This window comes from Corticium candelabrum, chromosome 16 (genome assembly GCF_963422355.1).
Source record: "Corticium candelabrum chromosome 16, ooCorCand1.1, whole genome shotgun sequence".
Lineage (NCBI taxonomy): Eukaryota > Metazoa > Porifera > Homoscleromorpha > Homosclerophorida > Plakinidae > Corticium > Corticium candelabrum.
Genome location: NC_085100.1, coordinates 1,912,710 through 1,938,566, shown reverse-complemented (window position 1 = coordinate 1,938,566; position 25,857 = coordinate 1,912,710). Strand labels below are relative to the sequence as shown.

The following is a 25,857-nucleotide window of genomic DNA, read 5'->3' as shown; positions in this document are numbered from 1 at the left end:
AACAGTTTTCCAACTTTTCATAGCAAGCAACACTGTCTACAGTCTATTGATATTAAACAGTTTTTCAACTTTTATATCAGCAAACATTAATGTCTACAGACTGCATTAATATTAACCATTTTCAACTTTAGATCATAGCAACAATGCTGTACAGACTTTGTACTACGGACAATTACAAATTACATATTACATAATAATGTAATACATTAATCAATAACACATACTAATGTCACATATTAATAACACGGTGATATCAATATTACACTATGCGGAAGCAATTAACATTACTCCGGAATAACGCGCGCTAAGAGACATGCCTTTATCACGTGACTATAATGATATCAGTTACGTCACTAACCGAAAGTACGGGGCAATGTGCTTCTGGCATAGCAAAAGTCAACTTTCTGAACATTAATCCAGCAACTGCCGGACCTGCTTCACCGTCCCCGATTAACATTACAGTTTTTCGACTTTCAATAGGTCGTCACGTGCACAACAATGACTTGACACTCCTACAAGTGGCTGTGTCACGTGCGCCGACATAATAAACGCCATTCGGCACGAACCGTTTGCATAGTCTACTAAAGACATGATGACGCTTCGTGAGGGCAAATTCACGGACGAGTACACGATTGAGAAAGAAATCGGAAGGTACACACAAGCCAGTAACAAGCTCTGTACGTCTTCACTCTCTCATTCTTCAAGTCCTGTCTCTGTTGTTGCCTACAGAGGTGGCTTTTCTGTCGTATTGGAGTGTAGACATAATGCCACCGGCAATCCCTATGCCGTGAAGCTAATTAAGAAGCTGGACACGGCCAGGGAAGCGACGGGAACGAGTGATGAAGTGATTAGGCGCGAAGTCGAGGCTCTGCGACTGGCGAGAGGTCATCCGAAGCTTGTACAGCTCGTAAATGCTTTCAACACGCTATCAGAGGCGGCACTCGTGTTTGAAATGTTGGATTTTGAGTCGCGCGCGCGCGCGCGCTCTGGTTGTTGATGTTGTACATTCTCTCATTGTGTGTGTATTAGAGTCAGAGGAGGCGAGTTGTTCGATTATTTGGCTTCTAGGGATGTGTTTGAGGAGGAGGAGGCGATAACGTTTATGAAACAGCTCCTTGATGGCTTAGGGTATCTCCACAAGCGCTCTGTCGTGCATTTAGACATCAAGGTAGCTTGTCGTTTAGTAATTAGATAGCCCGGAAGCCTGTCACAACTTGAGTCAATTTTGTCGCACAGCCGGAGAATATTTTATTGCTTGAGAAGTCGTCGGTGGCTTCTATCAAGCTGATAGACTTCGGACTGGCGCGGAAGCTGGATCCGGAAAAACGGGAAACGGAAGAATTCGGAACACCGGAATTTGTGTGTGAGTGCGTGCTGGTGGTTGTGTTACTTGTCTAGTGGGTTGAAGTCATAGTTGTGTTGGTAGGTCCGGAGATTGTCTATTGTGAGCCGTTGACCGTGGCTGCTGATATGTGGTAGGTAGGATGTTTTTGTATTAGATAAACCAACGCGTGACAGCTGGTATAGGTCACGCGACCGACTCTAGCGTTGCTAACACGTGACCATATAAATGCCCCGTATGTTTAATATGGTGGACGTGAATCAAGCTGCACAGCTGTGGCACGAGGAGGGTTTGCACTGTAGTGCATTTTAATTTTTTATGCAGCTTTTAAAGGTGATTGCTGGCTATTTTATGTTTAAATTAATTAATTAATAATTAATTGATGTCTGATATATATATATATATATATATATATATATATATATATATATATATATATATATATATATATATATATAATGGATATCTGTATTATATTATATTTTATTATTTACTAGCTCACTGGCCCGGTCACCGCACATGCAGGTTAGGTTTTTCCCATTCAGAAATATGGATCTGGGCAGAAACTTGAAAGTCAAGTGCAGTTTCTTGTAGGCTCACGCTTAGGATACAGCATAGCTTATCTAAATGCCACACAGGCATGATTTAGCACGCTGTTTGCGCTCCATTTTTGACATTTCAGTGTAGTGCTTGGTGCAGGTACTGTGTAGGTTGGATTTGGTGCAAGTGCAGTGACACGGTCTCTTCAGTGATCCGGTATAGCCGGCTATCAAACTTATACCTTACAGTATATACGAAAACCGTCAATTTAGTACTGTAGTATAGATAAGCAAAATCATCTACAGCTTGCTCATATAACCCAGTCTGATGGCATGTGAACAAACAATTAATATATTGAAATTTTAAAGTGAGCATTGCATTCTTAGTTATGAGAAAACAAAACTACGTAGATTGAGTTCACGTAACGGAACTTCCTTCAAATTGAGTCTATCAGGGGCATTCAGGCTCCTTCTTGAAAGGCGAACAGCTTAGTGTCTTTCTACATTGCATCCCAAAAGGGGACCCGACTGAAGGTGGAGGTTGATGCCACCCTGCCTATGTTCTTACCCATGTCGAGTTACACCTGTACCCCAAATATTACCCTTGTGGGTGATTCAGTCTAGCCGGCTATCAAACTTACACACACACACACACACACACACACACACACACACACACACACACACACACACACACACAAACACTGTCAATTTAGTAGTATAGATTAATGGATATCTGTCACAGTATTATATTAGTATTATGGACATCTGTATTATATATTAACCGATATCTGTATTATATATTAACGTGTATACTCATTCATATTCTATTACATTTCTCACATTGTTGGTTCTCTGTAGGTCAGTAGGTGTCATCACGTATATATTGTAAGTCTGCCTCAAACAAATTCTATCATTCATACTGAATCAATTAACATTGGCCTTCCCTGTGGCTAGATTATCTGGCATGTCACCTTTCTTGGGTTCTGACGACGTTGAGACTATAGTCAATGTTCGAGAGGTCAATTACGATGTGGACGAGGATTTTGGCGAGGATTTTGCTTCGTACAGAGCCATCAATTTTGTTGAACAGTTGTTGGTGAGAAACCCAAGGTTCATATGCATCGCATCTTTGTGTTTGTGCAATTTTTTCTAGTTTTGTGTCATTTTGTTAGAGCACGACTGACAGCTTTCGAGGCCTTGCAACATCCATGGATTAATGTGTGTCAACCCAGATGTGTGATATGATAGTCATTTGACGTTGTGTCTGTGACTTTGTGTAGCCATCTTTGTATAAGATTGGAAATCGTAAGTCGGCTACGATCCATACAGTTCGGCTTCGTAAATTCAACTTGACGAGAAAGCGGCATCTATCGTCTTCTGCTGCTGTATCTGGTCGTCGAGTGCGTCTTCGATCTTTGTTGACTGTAGTTCAAGAAAGTAAAGAGAATGACTAGCAAATGCATTCAAACTGGTACAGTTGTAAGTAGTGACTGTCGGTGTACTTGTATGGATACTACGTGCTTTTATCTTTTATATAAATAGTGAAGTTTAATAACAATAGATATTTGTGTAATGCGGGAATGATGTCCAATTTTGTTTGTTTGTTTGTTTGTATGTATGTACATATGTATCAGTGTTCGAAAAAGTGCTCGTCATTGTCATTTGACAACTAACTGAGTTCATGTGACGACCAATTATTCCAGTGAGGTTACCATCCTGACAACTAGAGTCACTCAAGTTATGGTGGACCCAGTGAATTTTTGTTCTTATGCTGTAGAGTAGAATAGTGAAATTGCTCAGGTCGGACTGGGGTCCTGGGATATCGTTTACTTACCAGAACAATCAGTATCATTATTTGATATTAATGAAATATATGTAACAGTTGTAAACTACTTGGTAATTGAGAGTTTTGTGAGGTTGCCAAGGTGACAAGTACGTCTGCAATAAAATTTGGAACACTGATCAGTGATGGTTGAACATCCATGATTGAACATCCATGGTAACATTGTATGCATGTGTCTATACACTTGTAATAAAGAAAATGTATGATATTTGGTCAGTTTGTCTGTTTCTTTCTGTCTGTCTGTCTGTCTGTCTGTCTGTCTGTCTGTCTGTCAATGCTTATGTGTACAGTCAAGTTTAAGGGTGGAGTGACAAAAGGATTCGCAGTGTGATAGCCAGAGCATGCACCTCGTGTGCCATTCTGTTTGAAAGACTTACAATTAATTAAAGTACGAGAAGTCAGACAGTTGTTTGAATTCAGGTGGAAATATCAAATGCTCACAAAACATTTTGGTATGCCCATAATTATGTATATATATATATATATATATATATATATATATATATATATATATATATATATATATATATATATATATATATATTAGTGTTGAGATATCACACATGAAGTATACTATAATAGTCATAATTTTAACATCATTGTGTGTACATATGGTGTGTGTTGTATCTCTGAGAAGATACATTGCAGCAACACACAAGATTAGAATTGATAGCTGAAGTAGCAAGTATTGTGCTTACACGTTGTATATTACGGTGTGTGTATATGTTTGATATTAAAACACATAGCTGCATAAGTTGTGGGTGTCACTGCGAGACACGACGTATGGTATTAGATGGACCATCTTGAATAGGTGGACTAGCTGTAGTAACGTGTGCTCCATACACACAGATGTAATGGTCTGATCACTTATAACAGCAGCTACTGTCTGAGTCCCTGGATACACATGAAGTTATGTGTTGGCTGGAAGTGGTTAGCTATTAAAAAGTGGAAGTTGCCAAACCCCAGGAGGCGCCTACTGTTTATTGATATTAGGTATTACACAAAGATGTCTGGATGCTGCAGCTGCTGCATGCCTAGCTATTAATTTAAAAACAATGTGTCTATGTGGTGTACATAAATTATTCACAGTGGTCCAGTGATGTCCTCACTACAATGCGTTTGGATGCATTACATGTACTAAAAACAATTTTTTTTATTTTTTTTGTCAATTTTTAGACAAGGGCAGTGTAGCAGGTCTGCTCTGTCTGGACCACTTGTACAACCATGACCTTTTCTTGGTCGCTCATTGGCAGTCAGTCGCATCCTAGAGATACAAGATTAATTTTAAAATCCTCAGAAGCTGCTACATAGCTCCATGATGAATGAGATGATGAGCTCAGGTCGGAAGTTTTGTTTAATTTAGTGCGCACTAGGTTCCTGGCTACTCTACTTGTCATGGGGTCGTCGCTGGCAACATGTGTTTTTAGCTTGCAGTTATTACTAACGTTTTTTTTAGTATATTCACATTCTTGTTTACCCATTACTACGTTCTTTTAGTATATTTCAATTGTTGTAACGTTTTTCCGCGTTGCAGCTACCCTGCTAATTGCATTGATTGTGTACTACACCAAACTTGCATGACAGTTTAGCGCTAATGTGCAAAGCAAATAAAGGGGCGGAGCCGATATATTACCTTTCCTACTTATAATTAACACGTATTTGTCTCTACGCGGTCATTCTCCTCCCCCAGCTCGCATTTCGCTGTTGCAAAGATGTGGCGTGATTTCTACGATGTTGAAGAAGAGTTGGGAAGGTAGTTAAAGATCTGATACTTTCATACGAGTGAAGTGTACATGTACGTTGATTTCCGTGTTTGTAGAGGCCGGTTTGGCGTTGTCGTGCAGTGTGTTGAGAAGGCCAGTAGGAGACGTGTAGCCATCAAAATGATATCGAGACAGAAGCCTTGTAGAGAGGGCGATACAAGCATGAGAGAGATAGAGGCACTGCAGCAGGCATCAGGTCATCCCCGTTTGCTACAGTTGATTCATGTCTTTCACACTGAAACAGAAACAGCTTTTGTGTTGGAACTGTAAGGAAGGACTAGAGTGTACAGTGTTAGTACCGTGTGCTATACAACTACTTATTGCATATGCAGCATCAGGGGAGGTGAACTCTTTGATTACTTGGGGCAAAAAGATACGTTTACCGAGGATGAAGCGGTTACATTCACCAGACAGTTGCTGGATGGTCTGGCATATTTACACAGCAAGAAAGTTGTCCATCTGGACTTGAAGGTATGACTGTCTCTATTCCTAGCTTGACTTCCTAATGTTGGTTTTTGGTATCTTAATTGATCTCCCTCAGCCAGAGAATATTCTTCTTGTGGAGGAGGGGAGTGTTGCTTCGATTAAGGTAATTGACTTTGGGCTTGCGAGAATATTGAAGGATAATGAAGATCAATATGAGGCTCATGGCACAGTCGAGTTTGTAGGTAAGGTGTGCAAAATAGCATTGCTGATTAGCTTATCAACCTAAAGAAGTAAAATTGTTTATCTAGCTCCAGAGATTGTGATGCGTTTTCCTGTGAGTACAGCTACAGATATGTGGTAACATTTTTCATGTCTTGTCTATAGCATTGCTGTTGCATTTCATTTGTTTTGGATTAATTGCAGGGCTGTTGGAGTGCTGACCTATGTCCTGTGAGTTTGTCTAATTAGACACTAAACTGGGACTGTAACTCCTACTTGTAATTATATGTTTCAGACTGAGTGGAATGTCGCCTTTTCTTGGTGACACAGATAAAGAAACAATTTACAACATCAGATCAGTCTCTTATCACATGGAAGAAGACTTTGCTGAGTCAGAGGTGTCTAAAGAAGCCAAAGATTTTATTCAGGGTTTACTTGTTGAAGATTCCAGGTATCTTTCATACCAACCAATGTTGACTGAAATTTAATTTGATCAAATAGTTTTGTGGCAAAACAGGGAGCGTATGTCTGCTGATGAATGCGAAAGTCACCATTGGCTCAATGTAATAGATTCGTGTTTGCTGAGGTTGTATGTGATAATGTAAGGTGATTGTGTACTTACAGCCTGAATGTTTTCGTGTACGTCGAAAAAGTGTTATTGTCACAGATCGGCTACGACAGTTTAATGCAAGGAGGAAGTGGCATGTGAGTTTGAAACTTTAAATTGTGTCAGTGGCAGTAGTGTGTTTCTGACTCTAATTGGCTGTCGAGGCCTAGCTATATCAGCATGCTTTAATTGTGCTGTGTGTCTATACTTTCAATGATTAGAGTATTAACAGTGTTTTCTGAATTCTACCGTTCACTGCAGAGTGCTGTGCAAGTTGTTCAGGCATCTTCATTTATTAGACGATTGTCACTGATGAGAAAGTTGAAATCAACTTTAACTGATAGCCAATTGCTTGCCCATGAAACTGAGGTGCAGCAATTTATTCATTACCATTATACTTGTTGAAAAATTTGATATTCTGTTGTTGTGTAGGACTCCCCTGGGTGTATTAGTTCTTCATCCAGTGATGTTGATGCAGATGATTTAGTGCCTTTAATTCCAGGGCGACATCATAGGCAACCTACAGTATCATGTTCATCATTTTCCATACAAGAAGATCAACATGAACCAACTGAAGATTCTTGTTTCACTGGTTATTTGCAAGAATCATCACACAGTCCAAACGAACAATTTTTGTTTCCAGAAAGGGTTCGTTTGACATCTGCAGATAGTGGAATCAACTTGATTCCTACTACATCTCACAGAGGCAAACGTCAAAGGAGGCGCCACTCAGTGAGTATCCATCGCTGCTGTCAATACCTCGTGTACAACGAAGGTTCCTTTGATGATTGGAGGCATGATCAATGTGATACAGAAGCAAGTTGTTTGTGGGATAGAGACGACAGTAAATTTTCAAGTAAGCCAAGCACCAGATGGTTTATATGTGCTCAGTGTCATGTGTACCTGTAACAGTCAAGTCGAAGGTTGGAGAGTGTGTGGGTGTGCCAAATGAATCAGAATGTGACAAAGAGGATGCACGTCGTGTGCCAGTCTGGTCAAGAGGCTTACGAAGAAGGAAGTCAGACAGCTGCTTGAATTAAGTCGGCTTGACAAATCAATTCTCACAGATTTTTGGTATGTGTGGCTTGTAGATATCATTAAATATTATTATTGTGCTTACAGTATATTCACAGTGTGTAGATATGTTTTGGATTAGAACACATAACTGCATGTGTAGAAGTGTGTGTATGCTAGACTACATGACATTTATTGATGGATTTCCTGAGTAGTTGATTGTGTTACTGGTATTTGTAACTAATGTGCAGTAATTAGGAGATGGAGTGTACTGTTAAGTTTGTAGTGAATGGCTAAACGTTTAAATATGGTATGCAACAGCTACAACATAAACTTAGTTATTAGATTCTCATCTCCAGACTTTTAGGGCCCACATCAACGTAATTTATTATTTAGTTTGATCTCCTTGCACACGGAAGGTCTGGTGTGTGTGTGTGTGTGTGTGTGTGTGTGTGTGTGTGTGTGTGTGTGTGTCTGTCTGTCTGTCTGTCTGTCTGTCTGTCTGTCTGTCTGTCTGTCTGTGTAGGAGGAACGGTGTTTAGCTTGGTTGACTTGTACAGCTCATATCGTATTTCCATTGTTCTGAAACATAAGGATTAATTGGAGCATGGGGTGTAATTCGAGCATGGGGCATCCATCACTATTTCACAAGAGACTAGACTGTTACATTGTTTGTTTGCATACCATCACACTACACAAACAACTCAAACAAACCTCACTAATGTAATAGTAGTCTTACTGTACATGTATCTCTATATCCTGGCTACTTTTGCTTTCACTTGAGTAGTATTCCTGGTCTGTTTCATACACATTGAATCTTCATCGTCTGTCAGTGGTTAATTAACTAGCTTCTATCTGGGTGTTCATTTCATCTCAAACATACACAATGATAGACACACATGCGTACGACTGGCTTTGAATACTGTACTACCCCAGTGGCACACTAGTATTTGAGCATGGGGCACTATTCACGGAAATACATGCCTTTCTGGACAGCTAGGCATGCAACTTTGCTGCAGTGCCTGATGAATATGTGACTACAAAGTATGAGCTTGATAGATAAAATAGATAAAAATTTAAATTTACTACCTACCACACCATGAGAACATGCAGGACCTCATGCAGGAGGATGAGAATTTAGTAATTATGTTTATGTGGCCTAACACTGACAGAATCCGTTGTGTGGATTCTATATGCATTACTATGTAGTAGTAGCAAACTCTTGTGTCCTAATCACTAAATCACTACACTGCTGTTTTAGTTTTTGATATGAGGTTTCTATAACAGTACTGATTGGTATGCTTTGTCTCTTGAAGAGATTTCGTAGGTTTAGTTAAGCACAGTTCGTGACAAATGATTTCTGACACTAACAGACTCTTTTGGCTCTATCCACAAGCTTTATGTAGATAGTTAGTGGTTGTGCACTGCTGGCTAATCAAGGTGTGAAAGATGCTGGCTAGTCAAGGCGTGCACAAGTGTCAGTCAATCTCCTCAAATTCCCCCAGGAAACCAGACCAGATTAGTGTACTTGTAGCTACTGCACAAGATTCTGCTAGATTGCTAGATACAACTACTGTTTTCAGAGGAGGTGGTGAGAGGAGTGAGGGAGCGAGAGGGGTGAGGGAGCGAGAGGGGTGATGGAGCGAGAGGGGTGATGGAGCGAGAGGGGTGATGGAGCGAGAGGGGTGATGGAGCGAGAGGGGTGATGGAGCGAGAGGGGTGACAGGCTCAGGCACCCCAAATTGGGGGACTGGAACCAAGTATTGTAGAATTGTCATATTATTGTAGTTTATGTGCAGATTGTAGTGCTGACTTTGTACTCTCAAATTCAGCCACAACTGAAAATACGCTCATGCAGCTGCCCCTGGGTTTGCATGATGACAGTTTTTCTCTTATAATTAGATTACAATGGCAGAGAGGTTATGGACGAGGTTATTGGATGAGCCATAGTTATAGCCCCTTACATCATTGTAGTATGGAATACAATTAATTGACTGTCTCGTTTACAGACAATAGTGGACTAAATGTAGGAAATAGTCCAGACATGTCCAGTAATCGAGGTGTTTATACCTGTTGTGATAAGCTAGTCCACAGCATGTGGTGGACCTACACGTAGAGTCATCAACATTGCATTGTTTCCAGCGGCACCAAACTGCCATGTCTATCTAGTCTTTTCCTTTCTTCTTCCAATAGCTTGCTAGTGTCTTGGTTGTGAGCCGAGCCTTGACACACAAAGAGCTAGCACTGTCTTCGTGCAAGCTCAATTCAGCCGCAGTGTGTGTGTGTGTGTGTGTGTGTGTGTGTGTGTGTGTGTGTGTGTGTGTGTGTGTGTGTGTGTGTGTGTGTGTGTGTGTGTGTAGCTATAGGGCTCTATGATGTTGTACAGCAGTGAGACACTAGCATGCATATGTACTGTACATGTACTGTCTGTAAGGTTGGACTTGGAGTTTGAAGTGAGTAATAGGCAAGAGTCACGCAAGATGTGCTAAAGAGTTGCTGTATTTTACTTCCATGGTTTCTTATAATAGCTCATGCCCCACACGCGCGCGCGCACAATGGACAAAAAAATGGACAAATGTCAAGCCCTCACGTCATTCCTGAATGACGTCAACCTTAATTAAGGTCAGTTGCGGAGGTAGCTCCCCTGCCTCTAGAAACAGGGCCTCCATGCGCTACGTGGAGGCTTAGGGCCAGCGCTACAATCCACCTGGAGCTTGGCCGGGAGTCATCAGGGGCAAGGGCAATGACAATGGCGCAGCTCTGGGACTGGACACCAAGGCCCACAAGCTGCATGATCTTAGACTAGATCTTTACTGCCACGCCAGCGGCCATGTCCACCCCAGTCAATGACCAGGTACTTATTTATACTCCTGAGTCGAGAGAAGCAATTGTGTGTAAGTTTCTTGCTTAAGGAAATTATGCCATAGCTCGCCATCACGTGACTTGTACCTGCAACCCTGCCAGGCTGACCCACCCTGCAAGGTCCCGGATGTTTTCATTCTCCAAATGCAGTCTCTAACCACAGTACACACACACACACACACACACACACACACACACACACACACACACACACACACACACACACACACACACACACACCATACACACACACACACACACACACACACACACACACACCATACACACACACACACACACACACACACACCATACACACACACACACACACACACACACACACACCACACACACACCACACCACACACACACACACACACACACACACACACACACACACACACACACACACACACACACACACACACACACACACACACACACACACACACACACACACACACGAAGACAGCCAGATTGTACATCGATCAGCTGACGTTTACTCGGCGTAGGCCTTACCGCGCACGCGCACCGAGTCACTCCTCCGCATCCACATGACGGTGACGACGTCTCGCAATGGCGGCCAAAGCCACTAGACGGCCGAGCAAAGATGTGAGCTCTCCACGATCCTACCGTCAACTAAGCACACCGTTTATCACGTTTACGTTTCAGGAATCCACATCAGCGTTCGTGCTGGCCGATCTATTCGCCGCCGTCGACGACGGAAATCTATCAACCGTACAGCAGCTGTTAGACCAGCCGGGCGTCTCAGTGAACAGCACAAACAAGGTAGAACAACTGCAAACCAGTCGCTTCGCATCCCCGGATGTTAAGTTAACTATCTCTCATGTCATGACAGCACGGCGAGTCGCCTCTACATATTGCCAGCGGCAGCAACCACTTGGATATTGTGAGTTGGCTGTACGAGAAGGGCGCGTTCATTGACGTGAAGGATAAAGTGAGTTGGCGCGCTTTCGGGTCGGTCGCTTGTTCTGTGTGTGTTACTTAATTTGTAGCAAGTAAAGGGTGGTGGGCGTGGCAGTGAGGGTGTGTTGTTGTTTTGTTTCAACGCCCCACCGTTACCCGGATGTGGCTTGTTAACTGACATCCGGGAACTGTAGGCAGTCAAGAGACTTGATGCGAGTGTAGTGATGTTGTGTGATGTGTAGCACGGTGATACTCCTCTCTACTGGGCGGCTCGTCATGGGCATTTGACTACCGTGCAATTTCTGTGTGGGAAAGGTGCAGCGATCAATGCACAGAACCGAGTGAGTTTCAGTATTGGGTAATATGTACTGTGAGGGCGTGGTATTTTATTGGGACAAATAAGGTATAAGATTCTTAGAATTACTGTAGTTTTCATTATTACAGTGGAGTTTTATGCATTAGACTGGCATCTTTGGATGATACACCAACTTTGTGTGTTTGCATGGATGCCCTGGTGTTGTTGGTTTGTCTGTCTGTCTGTGGTTTTAATCAGTTTGATATCAACGTGTTTGATACAGTTTGATATTAATTTGTTTGATATTAATTTTCATTTGATAAATATCTATAGTTTGATATTAAGTTATTTGATATTAATCAGTTTGCTATTAACTTGTTTGATATTAATCACAGTTTGATATTAACTTGTTTGATATTAATCACAGTTTAGTTGTTTGATATTAGTGACAGTTTGATATTAACTTATTTGATATTAATTAATTACAGTTGCTAATAACTTGTTTGATAGTAATCACAGTTTTATATTAACTTGTTATGTGTTTGATATTAATAGCAGTTTGACATTTAACTTTGATATTACACTATTAATAACTATTGATCCTGGAGAGTCAGTTTAGGATTTGATATTAATTACATTACTTGTTTGATATTAATGACAGTTTGATATTAAACTGTTTGATATTAATCACAGTTTGATATTAAATTTTTTGATATTAATCACATGCGAGGTCACAAGTTATTCTCTTATTTGCAGGGCGTGCCTTTATTTATTAAATAATTATTAAAATAAATAATTAATTTTATATATTATTATTCAGAAACATAGGGCAGTTTGCTAGTTCTTGCCTATGTGGGTATGCTTTTCTATCGCATAGAAATTCTAGACATAGTGAAATATATTTATACTCAAATGTTGTGCATTTCTTTGTATAGTCTGGTGAGACAAGTGTGCATGTTGCTTGTCGTTATGGCTACACTGATGTCGTTGAATACCTCTGCACAATTGGTGCATCCTTGGATGTCCAAGATCACGTGAGTAAACATCACTAGGCTGTCAACTGATTGTGTTCTGATGCAGAATGTGTAACAGGATGGAGAGACACCACTGCATTGCGCATGCTGGCATGGATTCTATGACATTGTTCAGTGTCTTTGTACTGCAAGAGTTGCTTTAGACAAGCAAAACAAGGTTAGGTATTGACATGGTGTGTGTGTGTGTGTCCATGTGTGTGTGCACTTGTGTGTCCATGTATGTGTGTGTGTGTGTGTGTGTCCGTGTGTGTGTGCACTTGTGTGTCCATGTATGTGTGTGGATGTTCATGTGTGTGTGCACATGTGTGTCCATGTGTGTGTGTGTGTGTGTGTGTGTGTGTGTGTGTGTCATTGTACATGAACGGTATTGTATATGATTGTCTAGGACAACGAGACTCCTCTGCACATCGCTGCTGTTCGTGGGTTTTTGGATATCGTTCGATGTCTCTGTGAAGCAGAATGTCAAACTGATGTGCAAGAGAAGGCAAGGAGATATCACATACACAAACTGTGCAACGTATTAGTTGCTATCCAATGGCTATTGCAGTTTTTCCTCACACAAAATCTTAAGACTAGAAAATTAGCTACATTAATTAACCATATGGGTTAGTCTTTTTTGACAATCATGTGACTGCATAAGGAGGGTCATGTGACTGGGTAAGGAGTGTTATGTGACTTGGTAAGGACTGTCATGTGACTGGGTGAGGACTGTCATGTGACTGGGTAAGGAGCATCATGTGAGGACTGTCATGTAACTGAATGTGGACTGTCATGTGACTGGGTGAGGAGTGTATTCCAACGGGACACAAAATCTCTATAGTATGCATGTACCTTAGTTTGTATGTGACACTAGACGAATCTATAGTCAGTGAAAGACGTTTTGTCAACATGTCAGCTAAATGTCTGTTCAAGGACAAGTTTGATTGACCATTCATTAATATCAACCAGCCTTAACATTTTTCTGTATACTCAATCGGTGACTATGTAGACTACCTAGTGACTGCTGAATACGAATGACGGATACTGAACTGCTAGGATAGTTTTATCTCTTTCTATTGCTTCGTTATAATGAATGTTGGTCGGTGTGTTGTGCAGCATGGTTGTCCGGCTGTTCATCTTGCTGTGCGTCGACAGCATCTCGATATTGTACAATATCTTGTCAACGCTGGTGCCTCTCTTGACATACAGGACAAGGTTGGGAATGCAAGTTGGTAGTGATTGGAAGTTTGTTGATATTAGGTGTGTTTGGTGTGTTAACAGCAAGGTGAGACAGCAATTCATGATGCCTGTCGTGACGGTCATTTGCCTATTGTTCACACACTGTATGCTGGAGGGTGTGACTTGAATATTCCAAACAAAGTAAGTGCACACACGTGGGCACACACATTGACATGCACACACACACACACACACACACACACACACACACACACACACACACACACACACACACACACGGTAGAGTGAGTGGTCGACACGACGAAACTCATTTATGTCTTTGCTTGAGTCTCCAAAGACAAATGCGTGCTGTGCAGGAGTGTCCACAAACATCGCATGTGAAGTTCCCACTCTTAGAGATTGTCTTTCGTTCCTGCCTTTTTTGTTGGAGTGTTTCAAACGTTGGTCTTCAAAATGATCTAGAGATTTTTGCAATAAGATCTCCACAGAGATCTGTGATGCATAGCTTTCCCAGTTGGATATATCAATATTACAAGATTTCAAATTGGATTTCAATGTGTCTTTAAAGCGCAATTTCTGACCACCTGTTCTAGAACCTTCCTTCAGCTGACCATAAAACACTGCCCTTGGGATTCTATCATCCTTCATTCAAACAAGATGGCCACACCATCGAAGTTGACCTTGTAGTAGTAGAGCCTCAATTCCAGGCATGTTGCATTTCTTCAGAACCTCGGTATTGGGTATCATGTCTTGCCATTTTATATTTCCAATTTTGCGAAGACATTGCTTGTGAAATTGGTCAAGCTGTTTGATGTGTCTTTTATATAATGTCCAAGTCTCACAACCATAAAGTAAAGTGGTGATCACAACTGCTTTGTAAACTTTGACCTTAGTGGCTGTGGTTATGCCATGTTCATTCCAAAGGCGTCTAGTCAGGTTGCCAAGGCAGCACCAACTCTACTCAGACGCATTGAAATATCATCATCCACAACAATGTTTTGAGACAGAGTGCTTCCTAAATAAGAAAACTTGTCAACTGATGTCAAAGGAGTGTCATACACTTTTACAACAGGAGGTGTGTAAGAAGACCCAGGTTTTGGTTGGTACAAGACGTCGGACTTCTTGAGACGTACAGTGAGCCCAAACCGTCTTGCAGTGTTTGAGAAACAATCCATGATGAACTGAATGTCCTCGTTGGTGTTCGTGACAAGGGCACAATCATCTGCAAAGAGCAGGTCACGTTTGAGAATGTCACTGACTTTAGTTTTTGCATTGAAGTGACGAAGATTAAAAATGTTTTCATCAGAGTGCGTTTGAAGGTAAACACCTTTATCGCAATTCCTGAAGGCAACATGTAACATGACAGAGAAAAAGGCGTTAAATAACAAAGGTGCAAGAACGCATCCTTGTTTAACAGCATTTGTGACTGCAAAGGACTTGGAAGAAGCTCCACTATCAATGACGCTAACTGACATATCATCGTGAAATGATCACACACACACACACACACACACACACACACACACACACACACAATCACACACACACACACACACACACACACACACACACACACACACACACACACACACACACACGTGACTCATCTAAGCATATCAATATAATATATCAAGATATGGTAATAATGTCTAATATATTACCTTATTAATATTGTTTCCTTTTTACAGCATGGTTGTACTCCCTTACAGTTGGCCTCAAACAACGGGCATTTTGAAGTTGTTCGTTGCCTTGTGATTGGTGGGTGTGACCTTCATGCTTCTAACCATGTGAGTCGAGGTGGTTTGTGTTGGTGTAACCGAGTGTCTTATTTTTTCATTTGCAATAGGCTGGACAAACTGCTGACGGGATTGCGACAAAGAGCGGCCATACTGAGATAGCCAATTTACTGAAACGAGTTAAACAGGTACGAATTGGATTGCTGCATATGTACACACACACACACACACACACACACACACACACACACACACACACACGCACACACACACACACACACACACACACACACACACACACACACATGCACGCACACACATGCACGCATGCTCTCTCTCTCTCTCTCTCTCTCTCACACACACACACACACACACACACACACACACACACACATGACATGCACAAAGCAGTGCCTTTGATTGAAACACCGAATATTGTGTTGTCATTCTACTGTATTTACGTGTGTCTTCATTACATGTAGCCAAACATGCAGTCGTACTATATTGATCAGTTGGCTATCAATGCTGTGCCATTTTGCAAAGTCAAGTTGTACGTCTGTGGCCATGCGGCCGTCGGCAAAACAACCCTAATCGGGGCCCTCAAGTGCACGCTGTTTAAGAGCCTCTTCCGCTGGAAATCTCCACCAGAAAACCTCCAAGACGTTTCTCGCCGAACGCACGGAATTCGGATCGAAGAAGCAGTCATTCCACGTGCCGGGCTGTTTACCATATGGGATCTCTCTGGAAGCAAGAGTTACTACCCGTCGCATGAGATTTTTCTTGGCGATTCAAACACCGTCTACCTCATTCTGTTCAGTCTCCACGACATGCCGGAGAAGCAGTGGAGTGAAGTCAAACTGTGGATGGCTCTCATCAAAGCGAAGCTCCCACAGGATGATATTCTGAGAAATCGTGGAGCAAGTCGGCACCAGCCGTTTATCATTCTTGTTGCTACACGAGGGGAGGCTGGTACTGCCAAGAGAGATCCGGTTACTGGCTTTCTTGTGAGCTTTGAAGCGGACACTGTCTTGCAGAAAGTTCAGGCAGAGTTTGGTCTGTACTTTGATATCTGTGAGAGAGTGTTTGTTGTGGATGCAAGGCATCCGCAGTCGCGTGATATGAAGGCTTTGAGAATGTATCTGGGACAAGTGAGAGAGACGATGATCAAGGTGGGTTGGTTGTGTGTGGATGTATGCGATTTCATACACACACACACACACACACACACACACACACACACACACACACACACACACACACACACACACACGCGCGCGCGCGCACACCACACTTTCATATTTTGGGTGGTGATTACAGCCATTGTTTGCTGTTGTAGAATGGACCCAAGACACCGAAGCTTTGCAATACGATTGCCTCACACCTTCCCACATGGCGCTATATCCATGACGATTTTCCTGTACTGCCATGGAACGATTTCTTAGCTGAAGTCGAGCGTCACATCAATCCACTCGTTGGAAGCGAAAAACTGAAGCTCTCAACCAAGTTCTTGAACGACACAGGCGATGTAAGTCACATTAAAGGAATTGTTTGCTATATATATTGACATACATATTGACATATGATATAATATATTTTCTCCCTTTCTAACCCTCTAAGGCCACACTGTTTTTTTCTATGTCGTCACCTGCACGTAGGTTTCACTCTGAAGGCCGGTTCACAATATCTACATTGGCACCAATGTAGCGTAGCAAACGTAATGAACGTTTCATTGTGACGGGGTTATCATTTGTCACATTACCTTATGTTGGTGTTCTATTCAAACGGAATAGAAACTGAACGTTTGACCAATAGCCATGGCATGGTTAGGGTAGCGTGCCAATTTGTAAACTATGGAGGAGAATCTAGTTGAAACTGTCAAAAGCTACCCTTGCTTGTGGCAAGTAACTTCCCGCATACAAAGACGTTATTGCCAAGAGCTATGCTGGAAAAGAGGTGTCTGCTATCATGAAGTCATGTTAAGGTGACCTAAGCTAAATTGTGAGCATAACGTAGGTATTGTGAACAGGGCTTGACTGGAGGAATAAAAAACATCACGTGACTTGATCAAAAATACATTTTAGTTAGAATAGTAGTGCTCTGAAATAGCTAGCAAAGATGGTAAGGTGGCACTGATTCTGAAAGAAAACAGCTGTGAAGCTCTCTAACGATTGAAGTGCAGGTGTAGATTCTCACACCCCAAGGCAGGTGCACATACCATAGAGCATGTGTGATAGGAAATTAACATGTTGCTGCATTCACAGTGTTTGACTGCATGTTAGTGATGTACCCTATTAGATGAATTCGTACTGGGGCCACTTACGAAGGCCTTTTTGCGCATGCGCGTTGATTTTTGTGCACTAAGGTGACGAGAAATGTAGAAAAAACGGTGTGGCCTAATTACTGAACCATATTATTGCTATCTGACGGTAGATCCCACGAAAAACCTCAACAGTATGTACTAACAACAGTTTTATGAGAGTTGTTGCATTGGGTTCTTCTGCGTCTATGAAAATGAGTAACTTGTTACAGTGGACACTCTTGAGCAGACTAACTTTAGTGTTTGTAAACTTGCAGGAGTCCAAAAGCCATAAGCCTCAACAACAAGTGGGTGAAACTCTTCTCCCACTGCCATATTACTGTGTCTTCATGATGATCATCTTTCCTGGCTTCGGCATGTTCTGCTGCAGCACCTCCTTTAATTAGCAGGGGCTTTGTCTGGTGATATTTTCACCCTGACTTTTCGAAGGGCTGAGTTGCGTACTTTGACATCACGGCGAGCAATAGTTTACAGCCTCATATTATCAAAGCCGCTGTTAAAGGAGGTGCTGCAGCAGAACATGCTGAAGCCAGGAAAGATGATCATCATGAGGCCAGAGTAATGGCAGTGGAAGGAGAGTTTTACCCGCTTGTTGTTGAGACTTATGGCTTTTGGACTCCCGCAAGTTTACAAACACTAAAGTTAATCTGCTCAAGAGTGCCCGCTGTAACAAGTTACTCATTTTCACAGACACAGAAGAACCTGATGCAACAAATCTCAATAAAACTGTGGATGTATAATACTGGAATGATTTATTAAAGGTTAACTAGTAGATACTGTTGAGGTTTTTTCGTGGGAAATATAAAAATATATACAATACATACATACATACAGTTGCGGACATAATTATTGAAACATTTCCGGAGTGCATCCGATGGACATAGCGGTCAAGTCTTTAGCTGCTACATGTCAGGTGTTTAGGGCGGAGACTAGACAGGGTGCGGTCATTCTTTGTTAGGTAACGCTGATGTCTGCATGCGAACTGCGCAGGTAAGATCTCAAGTATCAACCATATATTTAGTATTTTGTGCGACCACCTCCGTTTCTAATGCACTCATCTAATCGATTAGAATAGTGAGTAAAATAATTTTTTTATTTCAATAGCGGTGAGTGATTCCTAAACGTTTGATATTGCTTCTTCCAATTCGTATTGCGTTGACGGAAGTCTTTTCTCAATTTGCCGTTTCATCCAGCTCCACAAATTTTCTATCGGGTTTAGGTCGGGAGAATTGGCGGGACAGTCAAGTACGTCGATTTGCTGATTTGCAAGGAAAGCTCGAGTGTGCCTAGATGAATGAGTTGGTGCGTTGTCATGTTGTAAACGCCAACCATTCTGGGTAGAGTTCATCTGCATCAGCGATAAGGCACTCTTCCAAGATTGACGTGTACAAGTGGGAGTCCATGTTGGTTGTGAAGAGCTTGAATGTTGTTAGTCCACGTTCACTGATGCCTCCCCAAACATGGACTTTAGGACCATGCCTAGGAGCTGCAAATACAGCATCTCTGTCTACAGGGATCCAAATGCGAATTATGTTGCGGTAGACTTGGAAAGTCAACTCGTCGCAAAAATGGTGTTTGACCAGCTGTCATTGCGCCGCCTTTGGCACCACTCCAATCTTTGTGCGATATGTGCCTCCGTTAAGAGAGGAACTCTCTTAGGCAGCAAACAGTGAAACCCCAGTCTGTTCAGATACCGTCTGATTGTTCTGTCGCTGATTTCTACGCCTTTCGCTCTCATTTTCTCTGTGATTTGTGATGCGGAAGTGTAGAGGTGGTCCGATGAAGCGATTGCACACAATCGATGTCTACCAGCTTCATCAACTTTTAACGGACGACCTGCTCCTGGGCGATGATTGAGTGTTTGCTCGTCTTCCAGTTTCTTGATGGTTTGCCAGATTGTTGTTCGTGAAGTGCCTGGAAGGAGCTTTGTTACTTCAGATGGTGTGAAGCCAGCGGTGTGAAGCACAGCAATCTCTATGTTTTTCCAGCTGAGACATGACTGATGAAAAATTATGATTTCAGCTGCGCACTACATTAATATGTTAGCTTGACGTTTGCACTGCTGGTTTTAATTGGCTTTTATATTTCTACTTTGTGTACAAATATAAATTGCGCGGGTTTTTCCTACCAGGTATGCAAACCGGAAATGTTTCAATAATTATGTCCGCAACTGTACATTTTTTTGTTATTATTAAAAGTTGGTACAACTTCTAAATCAATCTAAATTCTTTGTACATACATACATACATACATACATACAGATGTATTTTATTGTTTTAACAGTTGACTCTAATAGTTGCATGCATGTTTTTTGTATTGAGAACGTTTTGTGTGTAGTTAATATACGTTGATCGCGGTGCTGTCAGCAACCTGGTCATCATTCATCCCGATTTCGTGGGGTCCGACATGCTCGGTAATGCACTCGCCCCAGAAGGCACAACTCGTCCTCACATCCGCACGATGACCGGCCGCGTTCCACTCCACGAGGTCAGTCGTGTCTACCCAGGCATCAATCCTCTCTCAATCATGCGCCTCTTCGAGCACTTCGATCTCTGCCGCGAATGTCCAAACCAAGAAAACCACTTCGAGTTTCCAGTTCTCATGCAGTTCGATAAGCTTCATGGCTTATGGGAATCGGATGCAGAGTTTCCGGTTTATCTCGGGCTGCGCGTTCAGTGTCGTACTCCACAAGATATCTTCACACCTGGTTTCTTTCCAAAGCTCCAGCTACGTCTACGGCAGCAGTTCTGTGATGATTTCGACGATCAGGAACTGACCCTCTGGAGTGAGGGTCTGAAGTGTGTCCGTGGCGACACAGAAATTAAGCTGGAGCTCGCACCCGACGGTCACTCAATATCGATTATGGTTCGCGGCTCCAGTGAGGCTCGCAGAGAATGCGTAGCTCACCTTCAACGATTTCACCAAGTTGTACAGTCAACGCTTGAGCTCCACTGCCCCGGCACGTACGTCACACCTCAAGTATTGAGTGTGCATGAAATGAAGGCACATCGTCCTGAAGCCTGGTATGAGCCTGAGCAGATCTTTCAAGCTCAGAGGAGCACAGGCATTGTGCACCATCGGCTTGGATTCACCGAGAATCTCTCCAGCCTTCTCTGTTGCGGCTGCCCTGAGATGCTGTTGGCTGCCAAATCGGCGCCTCTTGTTCACATCAAGAACATTGATATCAAAACACGTCGAGAATTGAGTCGCCTGTTGGACCCACCTGATCCTCTTGGTCGAGATTGGTGCCTATTGGCTTTGTCTCTCGGTCTAATGGAGGAGCTTCCGGTGATTGATATGAGGCAGGGCCTCGTCAGTAGTGCAACCGATCGAGTCCTTCGTGAGTTCGAACGACGATCGAGCAGCACGGTCTCTATCTTGGTCGACGCTCTTCGAGAGATCGGACGCCATGATGCCGTGCAAGCCGTCGTCAGTGGCCTGCCTCTTGCCTTCAAGATGGACAACGACGTTGTTGTCAATGTAAAGGGAGTTGAGATGACGTCATACGCCTGCTGAGTTTGGAGACTCGACGCCAGCGCTCGTGTACATTTGCATGAAAACGATTTTTTGTACGTCTGAGATACTGACCGATTAATTACGCTTCTCTATTTGATGATGCCAGACTGCACACTATTTTTGTAGTAAATCTTCATTTGCTATCTCATGTTTGATTAGATATTCAAAGCGCGTGATTTATTGCGCCATGCGTACATGTACCAGTTTAGCGTGCGCACTGTGATTGGTAAAGCTCGTGTTTTAGGTGTACATTGGTGTCAGAGATTCGCAGTGTTGTAACTATGTTTAAGAGACGTAGTCGCGAAGGTTATGATCATAGTCACCACTAAGAAGGCTTTCTTAACTTAATTAAACACTCGAAGCGAGTTGGTTTATTGCGCCATGCGTACTCAGTTTAGCGTGCGCATTGCAATCAGTAAAATTCGTGTTGTAGGCGTACGATAGTCTCAGAGCTTCGCTGTGTTGTAACCATGTCTAAGAGGCGTAGTCGCGAAAGCTACGATGGTAAGCAATGAGTGGGGGCCCTTTAGGGTATCGACCTAAAAGTCGCGTTTTTCAGATCGAGATCGATATGCAAAGCGTCATCGCTACGAAGATGACATTGAGGACCAACTCGAGGCACTCGTATTTGGAGTTGCCGGCAAGGTTCGATACACGCGGAGAAATTGACATGTTTGATGGTCACGTGACCTTGGATTGTCAGGATTCGACGTCTCTGGAAACGAATCTTGAAGATCTAGCAGGCGTGCTGGCTACTGATTTATTGAGTCATCGTATCAAGATATTAGATCTTCTTTGTAGAACGTGAGTGAACTGTTGTGCACATCTCGGGCTAACATACGGGACATAGTTGGCGCCAAATTAGTTAAAGTCACGTGACTTAGTGTTCGTATTTTGCACCTTTAATTTAGGTTTTGGTGCAATGCACGATTTGTTGTACAGTACTGTATGTATGTAGAGGCATGTGAACAGTAAAAAAATTAATTTTTGATTAATAGTATTAATATTAATTAATATTAATAAATATTTTGTTGTATTTGTAATTTATTTGTATTGTATTTAGCTTTAATTTGTATTTATAAATATTTTTAATTTAATTTTGTATAATTAATTAATTTGTATTTATAATTATTTTTACTTTTATTTTGTATAATTAATTAATTTGTATTTATAAATATTTTTAAATTTATTTTGTATAATTAATTAATTTGTATTTATAAATATTTTAAATTTTGTATAATTAATTAATTTGTATTTATAAATATCTTTAATTTAATTTTGTCTAATTAATTAATTTGTATTTATAATTATTCTTAATTTAATTTTGTATAATTAATTAATTTGTATCTATAATTATTTTTAATTTAATTTTGTATATTTAATTAATTTGTATTTATAGTGCAACTACAGTGCCAGACAAGACAACTGTGTATACAACACTCGTTGGGCTGATGAATGCAAAGAGCTACAATTTTGGTGGAACGGTACAATTCATCAAGATGTGAACTCTATCACACGATACAATTAATTTATTTTTTCGTATTTTGCATAGGTTGTTGAGAAGTTGGTTGCTAACCTGAAGGAAGCTTTGAAATCGTCTGATTTTACGAACGCTCGATATCTGGTCTGAGTGATGCCTGTAATAGTCTTAGTTTGTATTGTCGTTGAGTAGTTTGGGTGATGTGTTGTTTACTTGTTTTGATCAAATTTTATGCGTGAGTAGAGTGGTGTCTGTCACACTGCAGGATGGACAGACAGACAGACAGACAGATAGGCAGACTGACTGACAGAATATCTTGACATTCGGCAAACAATTGGACAGACAGGCAGACAGACAAACTGACATTATCTTGACGTTAGGCAAGGAATTGGACAGACAGACGGATGGACAGACTGCAGACAGACAAACTGACAAAATATCTTGACATTAGGCAAACAATTAGACACACTTGGACAGACACACAGACAGACAGATATATTGACAGATAGACAAACTGACAGAGTATTATGACATTAGGCAAACAATTGGACAGACAGGCAGACAGACAAACTGACAGATAAAATATATATCTTGACATTAGGGAAAGAAATAGACAGACACTATTTTAAATAGTTTGGTTGTAATAGCTTTCATTTATGAAAATATAGAAGAAGACAGACAGACAGACGGACGGACAGACAGACAGAAAGACAGACAGATAGTTGGACGGACGGACAAACTGACAGAATATCTTGACATTAGACAAACAATGAGACAGACAGTCAGACAGAGAGATAGTTGGACAGATGAATGGACAGACAGACAGACAAACTGACAGAATATCTTGACATTAGGAAAACAAATAGACAGACAGACAGACAGACAGACAAACTGAGAATGTCTTGACATTAGGCAAACAAATTTGACAGACAGACAGACAACTGACAGAATATCTTAACATTAGACAACCAATTGGACAGACGGACAGACAGACAAGCAAACTGGCAGGCAAACAGAAACTCTATAGTCAGTTTATTGTACCAAGCCAGGCAAATGTATTACCAAAATCCTTAGCAGTATAGTGAACTGAGACCTCAAATATGTGACTAAGAGTAGACATTGAGCTACTCCAGACGTGCTGTGAAACACACTTGTCATGACCTCAATTCTTCAGCCATGTTTGTTGAGAATATCTTACATTAGGCAAAATATTAGACAGACAGATGGATGGACAGATAGACAGACAGACAAGCAGACAGACAGACAACAGGCAGACAGACAGACAGACAAGCAGACAGACAGACAACAAGCAGACAGACAGACGGACAGACAGACAACAGGCAGACAGACAAGCAGACAGACAAGCAGACAGACAGACAACAGGCAGACAGACAGACAACAGACAGACAAGCAGACAGACAGACAACAGGCAGGCAGACAGACAGACAGAAAGACAAGCAGACAGACAGACAAGCAGACAGACAGACAACAGACCGCCAGACAGACAGACAACAGACCGCCAGACAGACAGACAACAGACCGCCAGACAGACAGACAAGCAGACAGACAGACAGACAGACAAACTGACAGAATATCTTGAATAATATAATGTCACTGCTGCATCATGTTGTTGTCTTGCATGTTGTTTAGCTTCGATTCTTGGCTGATCTGGTGAATGCCAATAGTATTGTTCCTGCCTCTGTCATTTCTCTCTTGGAAAGTTTTGTGTCTGTTACGATGGAGTCGAATATCCCACAGGTCAGACATAAGAGTCTGAATCAGTAACATGTGCCAATCATTTACTGTGTCGTTTACTGTTTGTGTGTTTGAGCAAGTAGCTGGTTGTCTGTCTGTTTTGTTGTGTGGCGATTTTCTGTTCACTGTGTACATTCATTTAGCTATATTTTGTGTGTATTTTTATCAGTTTGTATGTATCCACGTGTGTCTGCATTTGGCATTCTTTATGCAGTATTTGTTTGTTTGTTTGTTTGTTTGTTTGTCTGTCTTTTTCTGTCGTTTTCTCTGTGTCTGGCTGTCTGTGCATTTGTCTTTCTTGTCTGTCTGTCTGTCTGTCTGTCTGTCTGTCTGTCTGTCTGTCTGTCTGTCTGTCTTTGTTGGTCTATTGGTCTGTCTGTCTGTATATACATGTATGTCTGTGTGTCTGTTTGTCTCTGTTCGTTTTATTCGTGTGAGTGTCTGTTTACATGTCTGTCTGTTTGTGTGTGTCTGTTTGTCTGTCTTCTGTCTGTTTGTCTGTCTGTCTGTCTGTTCTTTTTGTTGGTGTGTCTGTCTGTTTGTGTGTCTGTCTGTTTGTGTGTGTGTGTGTGTGTGTGTGTGTGTGTGTGTGTGTGTGTGTGTTTGTGTGTGTGTGTGTGTGTTGTCTGTGTATCTGTTTGCCTGCTTTGTCTCCTTGTCTGTCTGTCTGTCTGTTCCTTTTGTTGGTGTGTCTGTCTGTTTGTGTCTGTGTGTCTGTTTGTCTGTTGTCTGCTATCTGTCTGTCTGTTTGTCTGCTTCTTTGTCTCCTTGTCTGTCTGTTTGTCTGTCTGTCTGTCTGTCTGTCTGTTTGTTCTTTTTGTTCGTGTATCTCTGTTTGTGTGTGTGTGTGTGTGTGTGTGTCTGTCTGTCTGTCTGTCTGTCTGTCTGTCTGTCTGTGTTTGTGTCTGTCTGTTTGTCTGTTCGTCTGTCATTATATTTTAAGACAAGTACAGACTGTACAGAGTCATTCAAATGAAGCATTTACAACAAACTAATAGAA

General features: G+C 41.7%; 3 protein-coding genes across 4 annotated transcripts in view; all 3 read left to right on the top strand.

Annotated features, from left to right (window-relative positions):
- The first annotated feature begins 552 nt into the window (after window positions 1-552).
- On the top strand, window positions 553-21,871 carry LOC134192454 (death-associated protein kinase 1-like). Its single transcript, XM_062661192.1, has 25 exons — window positions 553-651; window positions 730-954; window positions 1,030-1,168; window positions 1,237-1,363; window positions 1,427-1,475; window positions 2,743-2,769; window positions 6,431-6,586; window positions 6,653-6,698; window positions 6,760-6,840; window positions 7,004-7,111; window positions 7,175-7,598; window positions 7,655-7,731; window positions 11,291-11,407; window positions 11,478-11,576; window positions 11,788-11,886; window positions 12,776-12,874; window positions 12,933-13,031; window positions 13,260-13,358; window positions 13,970-14,068; window positions 14,135-14,233; window positions 15,742-15,840; window positions 15,900-15,977; window positions 16,272-16,958; window positions 17,126-17,314; window positions 20,444-21,871. The coding sequence occupies exons 1-25, from the start codon at window positions 590-592 to the stop codon at window positions 21,620-21,622; spliced, it is 4,563 nt and encodes a 1,520-aa protein (XP_062517176.1). The 5' UTR covers window positions 553-589; the 3' UTR covers window positions 21,623-21,871.
- LOC134192351 (death-associated protein kinase 2-like) lies at window positions 5,144-6,494 on the top strand. Its single transcript, XM_062661084.1, has 6 exons — window positions 5,144-5,480; window positions 5,547-5,756; window positions 5,823-5,961; window positions 6,032-6,158; window positions 6,225-6,273; window positions 6,340-6,494. Exons 1-6 carry the CDS (start codon window positions 5,440-5,442, stop codon window positions 6,368-6,370), a joined length of 597 nt encoding a protein of 198 aa, XP_062517068.1. The 5' UTR covers window positions 5,144-5,439; the 3' UTR covers window positions 6,371-6,494.
- Window positions 21,872-22,017: 146 nt separating the features above from the next.
- Window positions 22,018-25,857, top strand: part of LOC134192350 (nuclear cap-binding protein subunit 1-like) — a 15,580-nt gene continuing 11,740 nt past the window's right edge. The window contains exons 1-6 of one of the 2 annotated variants that reach the window (XM_062661082.1): window positions 22,018-22,126; window positions 22,182-22,267; window positions 22,326-22,426; window positions 23,022-23,106; window positions 23,175-23,246; window positions 24,753-24,860. In XM_062661082.1, the coding sequence (XP_062517066.1) occupies window positions 22,093-22,126; window positions 22,182-22,267; window positions 22,326-22,426; window positions 23,022-23,106; window positions 23,175-23,246; window positions 24,753-24,860 (486 nt within the window). In that variant the 5' untranslated portion in view covers window positions 22,018-22,092. Of the gene's footprint in view, window positions 22,127-22,181; window positions 22,268-22,325; window positions 22,427-23,021; window positions 23,107-23,174; window positions 23,262-24,752; window positions 24,861-25,857 lie in introns of those variants that run through there. The other variant, XM_062661083.1, reaches the window with a different exon arrangement.

Coding starts and splice junctions, on each gene's coding strand:
- LOC134192454 (XM_062661192.1), top strand. CDS start 590: ATGATGACGCTTCGTGAGGGCAAATTCACGGACGAGTACACGATTGAG. Junction 6,587..6,652: donor TTACTTGTTGAAGATTCCAG/GTATCTTTCATA, acceptor GTGGCAAAACAG/GGAGCGTATGTCTGCTGATG. Junction 17,315..20,443: donor TCTTGAACGACACAGGCGAT/GTAAGTCACATT, acceptor TTTTGTGTGTAG/TTAATATACGTTGATCGCGG.
- LOC134192351 (XM_062661084.1), top strand. CDS start 5,440: ATGTGGCGTGATTTCTACGATGTTGAAGAAGAGTTGGGAAG. Junction 5,962..6,031: donor TTGTCCATCTGGACTTGAAG/GTATGACTGTCT, acceptor GATCTCCCTCAG/CCAGAGAATATTCTTCTTGT. Junction 6,159..6,224: donor TGGCACAGTCGAGTTTGTAG/GTAAGGTGTGCA, acceptor TTGTTTATCTAG/CTCCAGAGATTGTGATGCGT.